The following is a 16698-nucleotide window of genomic DNA, read 5'->3' on the forward strand; positions in this document are numbered from 1 at the left end:
TTGGTTCAGAAGTGAGCATGCCACAGCAGTCTTCTCCTCCATTGTGCACTAATGATGCATGAAAGGAATCCCCCATAGCAAGTTCCAGACTGCTCTTCTCTTCTCCACCCTGATTCATCATTGCCAGGCTCAGCTGCTCTTCCAGTGCTATGACTCCTCTTCGTTGGTTGGGTTTTGTTTGCGGGAGCCCGCACAGAGGGCACAAAGCAGCTTGGCCAGCATGGAGTTTCTCTGCATCTCTTTGATTGGATTCATTTCTTTCTCTGAGCCAGCAGTTGCAACCTAAATGTTTGCTTCTGGGATGATTGCATACAGAAAATTGATCCTGAGGTGACCTCTGCCTTCACAGTGGTACCCGTTTGTCTCTCTTTTTGATTAATACATCATCCCCACAACTAGCATGTTGAATAATTGGGCACAGCATAGGTGTCTCAGATGGCCTGAAAGAAAATATATTCTGATTATTATGATGGGAAATCAATTTTACTCTTTGGGGACTGTGAGAGCTTGAGTAAGCCACATAACCTCCATGACCCTTAATTTCTTTTTTGGCTGCAATATTCTTTTTTCTTTTTTTAAATAGTATTGACATATAGTTGATTTACAATATTGTGTTAGTTTCAGGTATACAGGAAAGTGATTCGGATATCCAAATCACTTTCCTGTACACCTGAAACTATGCTATACAGTAAATCCTTTTTATTTACCTATTTTATATATAGCAGTGTGTATCTATTGATCCCATACTCCTAACTTATCTCTCCCCCACTTTCCCCTTTGGTAACCATAATTTTGTTTTCTATGTCTGTGAGCCTGGCTCTGTTTTGTAAATAAGTTCATTTGTATTATTTTTTAGATTCCACATATAAGTGATATCATATGGTATTTGTCTTTCTCTTTCTGACTTACTTCACTTAGATGATAATCTCTAGGTCCATCCATATTGCTGCAAATGGCATTATTTCTTTTTTTTATGGCTGAGTAATATTCCACTGTATATATATGTACCACATCTTCTTTATCCATTCCTCTGTCGATGGACACTTAGGTTGCTTCCATATCTTGGCTATTGTGAATAGTGATGCTATGAACATTGGGGTGCACATATCTTTTCAAATTAGAGTTTTTGTCTTTTTCGGATATATGCCCAGGAGTGGGATTGCTGGATCATATGGTTACTATATTTTTAACCTTTTTTTTTTTTGGCTGCGTTGGGTCTTCGTTGCTGCATGCGGGCTTTCTCTAGTTGTGGCGAGCGGGGGCTACTCTTCATTGTGGTGTGTGGACTTCTCATTGCGGTGGCTTCTCTTGTTACGGAGCGTGGGCTCTAGGTGCGCGGGCTTCAGTAGTTGTGGCGCACAGGCTTCATTGCTCTGCGGCATGTGGGATCTTCCCAGACCAGGGCTCGAACCCATGTCCCCTGCATTGGCAGGCGGATTCTTAACCACTGTGCCACCTGGGGAGTCCCTATTTTTAACTTTTTAAGGAACCTCCATACTGTTCTCCATAGTGTGGCTGCACCAATTTACATTCCCACCAACAGTGTAGGAGGGTTCCCTTTTCTCCACACCCTCTGCAGCGTTTATTATTTGTAGGCTTTTTGATGATGGCCATTCTGACTGGTGTGAGGTGATACCTCACTGTAGTTTTGACTTGCACTTCTCTAATAATTAGTGATGTTGAGCATCTTTTCTTGTGCCTGTTGGCCATCTGTATGTCTTTTGGATAAATGTCTATTTAGGTCTTCTTTGGCTGCAGTATTCTTTTTTTTTTAATAAATTTATTTATTTATTTATTTTTGGCTGTGTTGGGTCTTCGTTTCTGTGCGAGGGCTTTCTCCAGTTGCGGCGAGCAGGGGCCACTCTTCATCGTGGTGCACGGGCCTCTCACTGTCGTGGCCTCTCCCGTTGCGGAGCACAGGCTCCAGACGCGCAGGCTCAGTAGTTGTGGCTCACGGGCTTAGTTGCTCCGCGGCATGTGGGATCTTCCCAGACCAAGGCTTGAACCCGTGTCCCCTCCATTGGCAGGCAGATTCTTAACCACTGCACCACCAGGGAAGCCCGGCTGCAGTATTCTTGAGCTTCCACCCCATAAGAGGTTGTCTTGTGAATAAAATAACATAAATATCCAAAAGCATTTTTTAAAGTACTAAATTATAATAGAAATACAAGGTTTTCATTTCATTCATTCAGAATGGGAGCTTGGAAGGGAATGGAGGAAGCCAAACCAGGAGTGGATGAATGGAGCTAGCACTTAGGAAGAGATTCGGTTGAGACTGCAGGAGGCCTAAGCAAAGGTCTAGGACCTGGTAGCCAGAGAGTGGGGTCAGGAGAAATAGAAGGCCATCCAGGTAGTGAGTTGGTGTCAGGAAGTCCAGCCAAAGGTTTGCCGGCAGGGAACTGAGGGTTCTGGTAAATAGGGCAATTCTGGAGATCAGCTACGGAATCCAGTCTGGGCAGGGAAGGAAGAGAGGCCAGGATGGCAACCAACTGGGAGAAATGGGTGGAATGAAGGATTGCCATGCTCTCTGAGGTCAGGGCAGGAAGCCCAGGAAGCAGGATGGGTGGGAAGTTGCAAGGGGAGTAGTCCTAGGGGATGAGTGGGTCCAAGGTGGAATCCAGAATGTGGGTGGCTGAAGTGAGTGAAAGAGAATATTAGGGATGAGGATGTCAAGCAAGTGGAAAGCAGATGTGTTAAGTGGGTTGGCCATAGGACTGAGAGATGAGATGCAGAGGAAGGAAGTTTGGTCAGAGCTCATGGGCCTGGAAGGAGGAGAGGCTGGCAAAGTGTTAGTCTGTTGGTGGCTCTGAGGAGCAAGTGGACCCGCCCCAACTCCTGACCCTGAGGTCTCCATCCTGTGGAAGAGTGGGTCCTTTCCTTCCAGAGGGCTGCACGAGTCAGGAGTCTAGCACCATCCCGAAGGGAGGCCCAGATTTCCAGAGGGAAGTCTTTCTGAATGAGTTGAAGGCAAAAGGGAGTTTATTTATGCAGTTTGAGGAATGAGATTTGTTTAAGTCTACATAACACCATATAAATGTTCAGAAGTACAGTCCTGCTATTTTTGACAATTACAATCTGAGGAAGGAGAAGGGGGTGGAGGTATGTGGGGAATAGCCACAACAGAAAATCTGGTAATTATTTCTCTAGAGGTCTTGGAAAATACAAAAAAGGGAAAATAGTTGAGTAAATTAAATGTGAAAAGTGACTTCCTAGGCAATTAGAAAATTTCTCAAGAGGTAGTTGAAGATATTAAGGTGCGATCAGGGAAAGGACTCTGGAGTAGATAGATGCAAAAAGAGAATGTTTCTTTAATTCCATTGGCAAAACTAAATGGAATGTATAAAACTGGAAGGTGCTAACGTAAAGATTGAACAGGAGGAGGTGGGTGGTAAGAAGTACTATAAAAAGGACTAAAGGTGAAATTATAGCATTCACATGAAAGCAAGAAATATTTTGAGTGTTAACCAATGACGGTGTTCAGGAAGTGGAGATTGAGAGCCCAGCGATGAAAGAGTATGGAACTGTTTTTGGCCCCAAAGATATCACAGTTTAGTGGGGTAGGTCAACTAATGAAAAAACAAGACAGTTCAGGGTGAGACATGTTATAACTGGGGTAAGTGAGTTTCCAAGGGAGCACATTGGAGGGGCACCTAAGTCATGGGAGACTTCTTGGAGGAGGTGACATTTAAGACAATCCCTTCAAAGAGTTTTAGTAATTTAGTAAGTGCCTAAATCATGAAGGAAAGTTTTGAAGGATCAGAAAAGATTTTATTCCCACACCCTTTTTGTGGTGTGCTGCAATAAATGTTGGAATCCGTACCAGTGATCGTTTTTGATTGTTTTGACATTTTTGGTTTCTTTAATATTTGGTTGTCCTTACAAATTGTATCATTTAGCACCTTAAGACTAAGCTAGACAGTTTCAGCTCACAATCCTATCTGGGTTTGAAGGGAATTCTTTCCTCTGGGTGCCACACGGTTAACCATGGCACAGCTTTCCTAAAAGGGCATCCCAACTTTATATGGCTTCAAATGTCATCAAGTGAAGCAATTTACATGGCATTAGTTAGGTCATATTTTTAGACTTTATTTTCTGCAAAGGTTAATTTTAATCAGCCACTCTTGCTTAATTAGAGTGACCAATTTGGAATACTTCGTTCAGAGCCTTTTCCTCATTGACTAGAAAGCTTGAAATTTTAGACCAAGTATTGGCAAGTTAGTTTGTTAAATTGATGCTGTGTGTGGAAACCTCCTACAGTTGAAAAAGAGCTGCACGTGGACAGAGAGAAGCTAATTACCTCTCAACCCTGTGGGTGTCATACTGATTCTGTCCATGGAAGCCACGCAGCCTTGTTTTCCTTTTCTTTCTCTCTTCTCCACCATCCTCCACCCCACCTCCTATGCCCCAAATTTTCCAGCTGTGAAGGTCATTAAATATTTTCTTTTTTCTCTATTGCTGATATGCTTCCCACTGCCACAGTAGTCAATTTTTTACCTTTTGAGATTAAGGCAGTGTGTTATAATCAGAACAGATCTCTAAAATAGAGTTTGCAAAAGAAATAAAAATTAAAATAATGTGGAGTTGAGGTCCAGAGGTTATTGTTTGATGTGCCTTGGGGAAATGTCCAAAAAATATTGTGATAACTTCTAGATGTCTTATGTAAAATACTTCAGTGGGAAATAGGTCTCCTTATCTCTACTCAAGTTAATTAATTGTGATCTGCTATTTTTTCCCCCTGAAGGTCATCTAATGCTGTTCAGAGTTGTAGTTACCCCAGGTTTTCTATATTTGTCAACTTGATCACCATGTCATAGATGGTTTGTTGTGTATCAGCTGCAGAATAAGCCAGAGAGTTTGATTTACTGGAACTGAGTGAAGGATGGGTTCCCTCAGCAGCAGTGTTTCCTTCTTTGAAGGAAATCCAGAGAAATCTCAGTAGCGTAGCTAGAAGCCTAAATATCCTAGAGACCCATGTCCCAGAAGACTTAGCTATACTTTTTATCTGTTTTCCAATTCTCTTATTATTCTAAGACTAAAACGTATTTGAACTCAGACTATATAGAGTAATACAACTAGTCCTGGATCAACAATGCAGTTCTTATACATCCAAATAAGTCTTGCCTTTGCCTTCAGAGGCTCAACACTTACAGAAGTTCAGTATATATTTAGGACCCCTTTTAGAATCACTTTCAGAGACAGTGACATTTTCTACTGAACGAGCTTCATTATCACAAATCAATCTTTTGAAGACGTGTGATTTTTTGAAAAGGTTAAAACTTATTGGGTGTCAAGCGTGCCATGTAAGGTGGATGGCTTAGCTGACCCTTACTATTAGGGGCTTAAAATTAGGTTTGACTAAAGAAATTCAGTATTCATTGCTCATAGTAGAGGTGAAATACCTATAAAGTTTGTTTTAACTGGGGATGAGTTCTACTACCAGAAAATTGGTCATCCCAGTGGAAAATATGTTTACATATTTTCTCAAATTTTGACTGTTGTTACTTTTCTCAAATTTTGATATTAAGGTTTTATTGATCTTATGAAATAAATTGGAGAGATTTACATATTATTGCTATTGATTTATATTTAATTATATATTGCAAGGTTCATTGTTCACATCTGTATTCTTTCCTCTTAGTCTTTCCCTGGCTTAAGGACTTTTTATGGTTACTGCTATTATTTGGTTAGAATATTGTCTTGAATATGTTCCTCTATGGGGCATGTGGGTGTTAGATTCTCTAAATGCAAGCTGCTTGAATGCAGGGACTTTGTATTGTTTACTTCTGTGTTTCTAACACCCTAAAGCTGTATCTAGTACATAACAAGCAATCAATACATGTTCATTGAGCATAGGAGTCATGAGCTCTTTCAAACTTCAGGCTGAAGTCTCTTTTTAACCATAGAAAATTCCCTCTCTTATTTATGTAATTATTGCCTCTTCTCCATCTGTTCCTTTTTCCTGATTCTGGAATGCTTATTATTGGCACATTAGTTCTCTTGGCTCTGAACTCTAATCTCTTACTCATTCCTCATGATTTCCATCATTTTGCCTTTTGCTCTGTGTGAGAGATTTTTTATCTGCTTGCTCTTTCAGGTCAGTAATGTATTTTTCAACCCTTCTTTCTTTTAGTTAGCGCCAATCTATTGCTATTTTAAATTTGAATAGCATATTTTTCATGCCAAGAATTATTAACTTTTTGTTCTTTATTTCATGGTACTCTTTAAAAAAAAAAAAAAAAGTGTCCTCTGTCTCCTCCAGTGGTCTTGTCTCATTAGGGGATTGCACTTTGGCAGATCTGATTGGTCTGCCTCTCTCTGGTTACTGGATCCCCTTAAGTACTAGGTTATTTCCATTTTTACTTTTCTGCTTAAGCTAGGTTAAGCCTCTCCATAGTGGGAGGCACAACACTTTCTACTCCTGCATCAAGAGTGTGAGAGGAAGCCTCTATGTTCCTAGGTGTCTCTAAATATAAGTATTAGTATTCTTTTAGCTTCAGAGATGTAAAAGAAGTTCTCCTATACTTTTTCTGGTAAGATCCAGATCCCTCTCTCCCAACCAAGACCACACACATGCTCTGAGGCAGAGTCTCCCCTTAGTCAAGGCGTCCACATGTCCTCTCAGACCGAGTTCTTCCATGGCTCTCTGCTGCTGCTCCTTGAGCCCCCTTCAGTCCTGGACATCCCAATAGAACCTGTAGCCTTCAGCACCTCTCAGACTTCTCCAGCTTACTCATCCCAGCCAGCTGAAGGCTGAGGGAAGGAAGTGTATCAGAGGTGCAGAATCATTCCCCTTTTCTTTAAGTTTTGATGACCAATAGCCTATATTTTTATAACTGGCTCACACTATCTAAGCCCAGTGTGAATAAGGTTATGTGTTTAATGTATAAGAAAATGTAAAATAATGGGATCTTAAAAATAGAAATAACTTGGAGGCCATAATAAAACGAATCTCTTAATTTGTATGGTGCTTTATGGTTTTCATGAAATTTTATACACACAGTCTCATTTGAGTTCCAGGGTAGCCCTGTGTGATAAGTATGGAAGTTATCATTCTCATTTAACAGATGAGGGAACTAGAGTTCATAAAGATCAAATAACTTGCCCAAGGACAGACACATGAGTAAAAGTGGAGCTGAATTAGGGAATAAGTCTTCTGGCCCAGAACACTACACCAGTGCTTGCTTGTTTGTTTCCAGTTGCCTTCAGGACATGTTTCATTGCATAATGATTTCTGGAATCCCTAAGTTATTTGCTACAACTTGTATTATATTTTTTCAACTATTTCTATCATATTGATATGAAAAATTTTAAATGTATATAAATACTAGGTGGTGAGTATAAAGTAATAAGATTTTCTTATGTAATTTGAAATCTAACAAAAAAGGAATTTGAAAATCATTTGAGAAAGATTAATATGACTAGAATACGTGAATTATTTCTTGAAGGTAACTTTTTTGAAGGAGGACATATATTAGGATGTATGAGTACTTAAAATTTTCTCTTTGTAATGTATTTTTTAAACATTTGAATTTATCTTACTATGCAATAGAAATGCACTCAACCATTTCCCTACCAGGCATGACGTGTTTTATCTTGGAGTTGAGTAGTACAGAAGTAAACGAGTAAATAGCTGCTCTAAAGACCAGACCTTTGTCCTGATCCCAGTCCTTTTTTGTGCTAAGACTGTATTTTAAAGTATTATCTCATACTCAGGAGTGGTAATCAAAATATTTAACAACAGATATGGCCCTGGTCAGTGAGAAGTCAAAACACACGCCTGCAACACCTGGTGTGATTGTATCGGAGTGTACTGATGGTGTGTTAGCCCTGCTCACAGTTGGGCAGGACCTTACACTTTCCTGAGTGCTTTCATACCCGTTCTCTCATTTGATCTGGGGTAGGGGTGTGTGTGGAGAATATAGTGTCATTCCCTTTTTTCAAATTGAGAGAATCACAGCCCAGAGAAGTTAAATATAGGGTCCCTTAGAATGAACGACATTTGGCTCTTAGTTTAGCGTTCTTCCTTGGGTAGAAGTTTCCCTCTTCTACCTAAGAAAGAGATGAGAGTAACCATTTTTATTTTATTTTATTTAAATTTTTTTTGTTTGTTTTTCTAAATTAATTAATTTATTTTATTTATTTATCTTTGGCTGTGTTGGGTCTTTTTTCACTGCACGCGGGCTTTCTCTAGTTGCGGTGAGCGGGGGCTACTCTTCATTGCGGTGCGCGGGCTTCTCATTGCCGTGGCTTCTCTTGTTGCAGAGCACAGGCTCTAGGTGTGTGGGCTTCAGTAGTTGTGCCACGCAGGCTCAGTAGTTGTGGCACACGGGCTTAGTTGCTCTGCGGCATGTGGGATCCTCCCGGACCAGTGATCGAACCCATGTCCCCTGCATTGGCAGGCGGATTCTTAACCGCTGCGCCATCAGGGAAGCCCGAGAATAACCATTTTTAATAGGACAAATATCAGGTTCTCTCAGAGAAAACTCATAGTAGGTGGTGGTGAGTAGAATGAGCAATCCCCATCCCCCTGGAGTCTTCCTGTCCCAAGCTAATCCTTCACTTCCAAGGTCCCTTGCAGGAGATGCCTGCCCTGGAAAGTGAAACTGGCTTGAGTGAGTGAGCAGATTTTTCCCAGTGGAAGAACTGACTCAGCCTCTTTTCTCCATATCCACATGGACATTAAGTACAAAGCGTTACTTTTAAAAGTACATTCTTTTAACTGCTTGTTTTTCTCCTTCTTCCTTCCACAGAATGGTCTCCCCTCAGTGAGCAACCCATATGTTTTTAATGGTGATTTTGTGGATCGAGGAAAAAATTCCATGGAGATCCTAATGATCCTGTTTGTGAGTTTTCTGGTCTACCCCAACGACCTGCACCTGAACAGAGGCAACCATGAAGATTTTATGATGAATAAGAGGTAACCTAGGCCTGTGGATTTCCTCTTTTGTTTCCTGTTCTGGAAAATGCTGCCATGTTTAGCTCCTAGCGGAGAGTTAGAGGTGAGTGTAGAGAAGCAGGGATGAGGAGAATCTCAAGGAAGAGCTCAATTCTTACAGCGATTTACCTCCCCCAATCTTCTGCTGTGTGAGTGAGTATAAATTGCTCTAAAGTTCCCTTCCTATCTTTTCTTCCCGTTCTTCCTTCACCCTTCTATTATGTTCTTCTTCCCGTGCCCACCCTTCACAAGCCAAATTGTGTGCTGAGTAGATGTGTTAGGCCAGGTTTGGAGGTGTGGTAGGTTCTATGAGCAGGTTTAGATGGACTCATTCTCTTGCTACTCTTTTGGCTTGCATCACATGTTGTCTCAGAAACTAGTACTGTGTTTTTCACTGATGTGTATATTTTTTATGACACGGTGATTGCTTTTGGCATAGTTGTTCATAAACATATTTGAGAACAGCTGTAACATAGCATTTCAACTATCTGACTCACTGGAGTTTTGGGGAATAAAGATTGGTTAAATGGTTTACCAATTTTTGTTGAAAGGCACAGTAAGTGACAAATGTTCTCCTTTCTCTTCTTTCCTCATCCTCCTCCTCTTCCTCTTCCCCTTTCCCTTCCTCTTTTTCTTCTTCTCCTTCTCCTTTTGTTTTTCTTGTTTCTTGTTTTATGAAAAACAGAATCCAGTTTGCTCTAGGGAAGTAGAAGGCATGGCATGTTTCATGCTTTGGTCCTGGGCTTTTGGGTGCCTAGATCAAAGCTCAGCAGCTGATTAGTTTTGTCTTTGGGGCAGTTTTGGCACTTGGCCTGAATACAGTTTCAATTCTAATTCTCAAGTACAGAAGCAAATGATAAGATTATGAAGAAAAAAAAATCCCAAAATCTCAAGGCTACTTTCAGAGACCCATTATATATAATATAGCTCAATAAGTTTATTTGGGCATACCATTTATCCTTCCATTTATTTAGCTAGTCAATTGTATTTATCTAGTGCCTGCAATGGTTAGTAAAAGAGACATGGCCCCTGCCCTCCTGTAGTTTACATCTAGCAGGGAAGACACGAGTTGAGCAGGTTTTTCAAGCGTGATGAGTTTGTAAAGTGGGGGATCCAATCTGTCTGAGGGGTGATTGGAAGGTTCTCCCATAGAAGTATGGCATTAGCCTGAGACCTGGAGGATGAATTAGGCGATCAAGAGAGGACCATGGCAGGGGGGATGAGAAACTGTTCCACAGTGAGGAGACAACTTATGCAGAACTTGAGAAAGGACTTTTTAGACTTGAAAGAAGTTCAGGATGGGAGGAACATAGACTGAAGGACAGGATGGTACCTGATAGGGCTGGAGACGTAAGAAATGATTGCAAAGAAATTTGGGCTTTCTCCTGAGGACAAGAGAAAATCATTGAAGAGTATTATACAATTTGTGTTTTAAAATGCAGCAGGAAGATTAGTTTGGAGAGGGACAAGAATAGATATGGGGAGGCCAATTAGGAAGTAGTTGAAGAGATAGATGATGGAGTCTCACTTAGACTTGGGTGGTAAAGATGGAGACGCAAAGCAGTAGATATATTCAGGAGGAAGTTTAGGCAATGATTTAAGGCTTGGTAACGTGATATGGGGGACTTGAAAGGAGAGAGAATCAGGGATGACCTCCAGGTTCCTAGCTTGAATTTGCAAGATCACTGTTATTGGGAACATGATAAGTGGAGAAAGTTGGGATGAGGGAGAAGGATGAGTTCAGTTTGGGGTAAACTGATTCGAGGTGCTGTTGAGTAGGCAGGACTGAGTTCATCTTGGAAAACATAACGTTACACTGTAGAAGCTTCACATGACATGATTTGCATGGAAACCTGGAGTGAGTATGCTGTGTTCTGACTTCACTGTGTTGGGTGTTAAAGGTATATATTATTATCCTAAGGCAAGGAAAGTAATTGAAAAAAAATTTTCATCATTAATTCTCCCTTAGTGACTGCTATTCAGGCATTAAAATTCCTGACACTTTCTATTAAAACCCTCAGTACCATTACATGAACTATATCAGAGAGTATAAAGAGCCAACTTGTTATCTTCTAGGCTTTTCTTTGTCTTTATTTAGTCTTTTTGCCCCCTGATCATTCATTTGCTATAAGATATAGGATGTCTGAGAAATTCTATCTAAATGAAAAGCATTCTCCCACACACTGTCCCCCAGTGGCCACAGCACGCGTCTCTGAATACTTACAGTACTTACACACCTGTGCATACCATGTATTTCTTAAGTTGTCTTGTAATTGTTTCATGAAAATTTATCTTCTTTTCCCAACTATACTCTAAGCTCCTTGAGGACAGGGACAATGTCATGGGCTGCTTTTGTTCTTTCCCATCGTGCCTAGCAAAGTCTTGGATAAGTAATAGTTCCAAATAAAGTCTAGTTTCTTGAATTCTTGATACTTGTGGTAGTGAGATGTCAAGGACTCCCTTTTTTGCATGACTTGACTCATGTAAGTAGGAGTTCTCAACATTCAATGAAAGAGTTGAAATCCCATTGTTTTTTTTCAGGTATGGCTTCACAAAAGAAGTTTTGAATAAATATAAGGTAAGGCTCTTTTTTTTTTTTGCATTTTCTTTGCTGTTTATACATAGAAGTTAAAAAAAGAAAAGCTTCAAGAAGGGTGATGGGAGAACTAGTCAGAATTCATGCCAATAAAATAAAAGCACAAAAGGAAGCCCTGGCCATAGTGAAGACCTGTTTTTCTTTCTAGACACAAGCTTTTTCATTGTGACTTCTGTGTAAGTTTTAGCATAGATACAAACATATTCCATTGTTTTAAAGGTACCTGGGATTTGTTTTACTCAGGTATGCTAAAACATGCAGACATGGAAATGACTGTCATGAAGGAAAAGGTTTTTACTCACAGTTCCTTAGAAACTGGAGGCATGGCACACCACACCGGGCGGCCACATGGGGAAGCACTCCGGGGGTCAGTCAGAGGCAGAGGGAATGCGGGCAAACATGGACAAGAGCCTTTATTGTGGTTTCCTTGACATGGACAAAAGCCTTTATTGTGGTTTCCTTGGGAAGAAATGGGTGAGGCATTGTAAACAGGTTTAGGATTGGCTAGTTTGAATAGTTTTAGCAGGCTCTGGGGCTTAGGGCTTGTCCAAGGTTGTCTGGTATCTGGCCCTGGGGTGACTGGAGCTGAGAATAGTGACCCTGGGTGTCAGAATTCCATAAAGGACTAGTTGGGAGGATAGGCTCTGGATAGGTTGGTTTGCATATGAAAGGTAGCCTCATTTACATACAAAAGGCAAGTCCTTTACTACCTCTAGGAATTAACTAGCCCTGGGAGGGGCAGTCTCTTCTCAAGGGTCAGCAAGGCACCAAAATGTCAAAGTATCAAAAATACAGACTAAAAAGACATGATTAATGCATGCTTGTTGGTTAGTGACTCCATCCTGACCTTCTTTGGGTGGCATGAAAACTGTGGTTTTTTTGTCCATATGTTGGGACTATTCAATAAACTTGAACCTATCAGAAAAACAAACTTATTCAAGCTCTTACTTACAGCTACATGGGAAAAAAATCTTACAAATCTTGGAAGACGTCTATACCTGGCTCCCAATTGGTACAATCATTGACAATGAAATCCTGGTCGTACACGGAGGGATATCAGAGTCCACAGACTTGAATTTACTCCACCGTATAGAAAGAAACAAAGTAAGAAGCAGTGTTTGCATGAATGTTTTCTCAGAGATTTATAAAGGGATACGTACCTCCCTTCATTTATTATTTTGTATTGATTCGTGTTTTAGTGGTTGCTGTAACTCTGAAAAGATTAGTACAAATTTTAAGAAAATCTATGATTGCATGATAAGGAACTAAATGGATAACTTCTATATATGGAAAATGCATTGTTAAAAATTCATGGTGAAAGTGGAAAAATGAGGAAATATCGGCATTTCGTATAGTTTCTAAAAGTGAAAAATCCTGATTTTTGAAAAGTTAAAATTTCTACTTAATTAAAGTTGTGGTAAAATATACACAACATAAAATTTACCACTTTAACCATTTTGAAGTGCATAGTTCAGTGACATTAAGTACTTTCACATTGTCCTGCAACCATCACTACTGACATCACCATCCATTTCTAAAACTTTTCATCTTCCCAGACTGAAACTCTACCCATTAAACACTGACTCCCCATTCCACCTTCCCCAGCCCTTGGCAACCACCATTCTACGTTCTGTCTCTATGAATTTGACTGCTCTAGGTGCCTCACAGAAATGGAATCATACAGCAATTTATTTCTGAATTGGTGGGATTTCCCTTATATATTCCAAATGGCTCAGGGTAATCTGGGGGGGAATATTTTAATATTTCAACTTAAGCAATCATATTCAATACAGCAGAAGCAGAGCAGGAATATGTATTGACACTCTGAGGGTAGTGGGTGTGGGGGGCCTGTGAAGCTTCCAGCCGTAGTGAACAGCGTCTTTGGCTGGGCCTTGCAGAGTGACTGCAATCGTCTTCCGCCTGTACCAGAGCCCAGCCAACACTCGCAGACTAGGGGGTAGACAGGGTGCCAGGTGGGCATGAGGACCAGTGGCAACTCTGGAGCCAGGTGATCTTGTACGGTCCTAGTGAGAAACCTAAACCCTTACTCCTCAGGACTGATAATCGACTTCCAACCAATCTAAGCAAGTGGGGTCTAGAGCCAGAATTTAATTTGATATGGACAGAAATGTGATTCCTGTTCACCTTGAGTTTTTTTTGTTCTTGTTTTTAATATTTATTTATTTATTTCTGGCCGCGTCGGGTCTTAGTTGTGGCGTGCGGGCTCCGGAGTGCGTGGGCTCTGTAGTTGCAGCACGTGGGCTCTGTAGTTGTGGTGTGCGAGCTTAGTTGCCCCATGGCACGTGGGATCTTAGTTCCCCAACCAGGGATCGAACTGGCGGTGCCTGCATTGCAAGATGGATTCTTAACCACTGGACCACCAGGGAAGTCCCACGTTGAGTTTTTAGAGCCCTTATACCTTTATACACATATGAATGATAATATTGTTGCTAACTCCTTCTCATCCTTTTAATTTCAGCTTAAATATACACCCCTCCTCTGGAAAGCCATCCATGACCTCCACACTAGATCAGGTCCCCTTCTGTATGCTTTCAAGCCCCTTGTACATATCCTTCATAACAGTTACCAAAATTAAATAAGCAGTTGTGGTACTGTTTGTTTACCATCCTCCCCTGCTTCTCTAGTTCACTGATACAGCCCCAGCACCAAGATGTAGTTAAGTATTAATTAATGTTTGTTGAATATCTCCTAAGAGATTTAAGACCAAAGTAGGGCAAGTATAAGATAAAACTGGATAAAAATCTTTTTACAACCCCTTTCCTGATTCTGTGGTGATTTTACATACCCCAGTCCCCAGCCTCACCCAGTGATGACCATACTTCCTGGTTTACACCTGTTGTCTTGGTGTAGTTATTAATAGCACATCCCTTTACTCTCAAAAGTATCCCAGTTGCAGTAAATTTTAAGGCACCTAGTTTAAGGCACCTTCCTTATAATATCAGCAAATAAGCCAATAAGACGTTTCAGTCAACATGGGGTAGTCACTGTTAACATAATGAGTGGATATGATTCTAGCCAGGAGCAAGGGAACATGATGTTTTTGTCAGTCAGATATTGGCCAGCACATGGCAGGAATGCAACACTCCACCACCACTTGCCCTGTGACAACAGTGCTAATCAGCCATGGCAGCCAGTACCAACTGATCAGATTGAAAACTTTTCCTTTCCTGAGGTTAGCCTGAGAAGCCTGGCCTCTCTAGGGCTATTTGAGATATTAAGAGCATGTGTCTGGAATGCCCATAACTTTCTCTGTGGAGACCCTAAATTGAGAGCCACCTTAACCTAGGCAACACCATGGAGCTCTGATATCAGACAGATGTAGCTAGCATTACATCCATTACATCCTGCTTCTGCCACTTCCTGGCTGGGTGACTGGGCAAGCTGCCAACGATTTCTAAGCCTCAGTTTCCACATGTATACATTGAAGCTAAAAATACCTACTGTATTGAATTGTTGGGAGGATTAAATATAATTACCTAGATGAAGAAAATGGCATAGAGTAAGCTTTGAACATAACTCTCTTCTGCAACTCTCTCCTCTTTTTCCTGATACTTAAAACTAAGGTTTGAATTTCAGTCACCAAGACAGACCCTGGGGAGAAATTTTGGGGCCAGGAATTTTACCAGGATACCTCAAATTTCATCCCCTTTGGGGATCATTGTTCCACCTACTGAAAAGACTGGCTTTAAAGGTAGAAATTTGACTTGTGTATTTTTTGTCTACCCTGCCTAGAGTGAAGTTGAACTGGTAGCACGTGCTTGTTGTGTGAAATGTAATTGAACTGTAATGAAAGTAGTAGGTTCAAGCCTTTGGAACTCTACCAGATGAGATACAAAAACAGGTTTTCAAGTTCAGTTTTATAACCCCCACTTACCCATCTGTTAGGACCCTCCAAGTGTAGGGGTGACCATGCTTCCTGGTTGATACCTGCTGTTGCGGTATAATTGTTAATAGGAGAGGGGTAGGGTTGGGGGAACCTGATGACAACCTCCATTCTAGGTTCATTAAAGGTATTTTGTAAGGTAGGCAGGTTGGGGAGGAGGGTGAATACAGAGGGACAGAGAAGGAAGACTCTATAACACTAAGACTCTGGTTTAGTATTTTTCAAACTCCCTGGCAGGGGTTGTGGGAAGGGATGGCTAGTAGGACCCCCAGGAGAAAATGATGATGTGGTACCTTAGCAGGGGCTGGACAAAGTATCCTGATCCCAAGTGGCCTTGAAAACGGTGGAGCCACATGTACTTAAGAGACCATGTGGCTTTGCCCTGCCTGATGACCTTATCAGAAGTGAGTTGTGTGGAGCCACGTCCAGAGTGTCCTCCCAGAATATTCTGCTCTGCCTAAGACCTGGTGACATTTGCTGGTGGGGAGACAGGGAGGGTAGGCTGTGAACTCACTAATAATAGCTGAGATTGAACTCCAACCATCTCAATGAGACAGGACCTCAGAATAAGGTTCAATTTTATTTTTGAAAAACAAAGGTAAGCTTTTATATACACCCTAGTTTATAGAAGAAACTTAAGTGCCTACCACAGAGAATTGTCCATCACTGAACTAAGGTCACCAATGTAATAGAAGTATTATTTCAAATTGTTTTGTATAAAGCTATGGTACTACAAAGAAACAAGTATAAAATTACAGTCTCAAGTTATGTAAGGGAATGTAGAAGGGATTATAGTAATTGATGTACTATCAGAGAGATATTTTATTTCCAAAGAAATACATTGCCTTTGTTACTAGGATTAGAGAATGTAATCAATTGCTGGCAGGTCAGACTGAGAACCCAGTGCATTTAAGTCGAAGGGCTTCCGAAGTTTTCAACTTATGTCCCCTCTGTGCACTTTCCTGGGCACAGATGTACTTTCTCTCATTTCTCCTGGAAAGCACAACAAAAGGAAAAGCAACCATCCTCTTAAGAGGTGTTTCTGAACTCTAGGCCTGTTAGTTCTCTCTCTTAGCCCCATGTATAGATAAAGGCTCAGAGGGAGACTAGTTTTCCCTTAGCATCTTCTTTTTCCTGTCAGGACACCACAGAACATGTCTCTACTGACATCTGTGCCTCTGGGGTCTTTTAGAAACTCTAATGGGAAACTTTCCCTTAGAACAGTATCTCTTTTTGAAAAATGTACAAACAGAACTTAACAGC

General features: G+C 40.9%; 1 protein-coding gene across 7 annotated transcripts in view; it reads left to right on the top strand.

Moving 5' to 3' along the window:
- Window positions 1-16698, top strand: part of PPEF1 (protein phosphatase with EF-hand domain 1) — a 147223-nt gene that overhangs the window by 98376 nt on the left and 32149 nt on the right. For all 7 annotated transcript variants that reach the window (XM_036841022.1, XM_036841027.1, XM_036841025.1 and 4 more), the window contains 3 exons: window positions 8751-8917; window positions 11477-11513; window positions 12486-12635. In XM_036841022.1, the coding sequence (XP_036696917.1) occupies window positions 8751-8917; window positions 11477-11513; window positions 12486-12635 (354 nt within the window). The remainder of the gene's footprint in view (window positions 1-8750; window positions 8918-11476; window positions 11514-12485; window positions 12636-16698) is intronic.

Source organism: Balaenoptera musculus, chromosome X (assembly GCF_009873245.2).
Source record: "Balaenoptera musculus isolate JJ_BM4_2016_0621 chromosome X, mBalMus1.pri.v3, whole genome shotgun sequence".
Classification (NCBI taxonomy): Eukaryota; Metazoa; Chordata; class Mammalia; order Artiodactyla; family Balaenopteridae; genus Balaenoptera; species Balaenoptera musculus.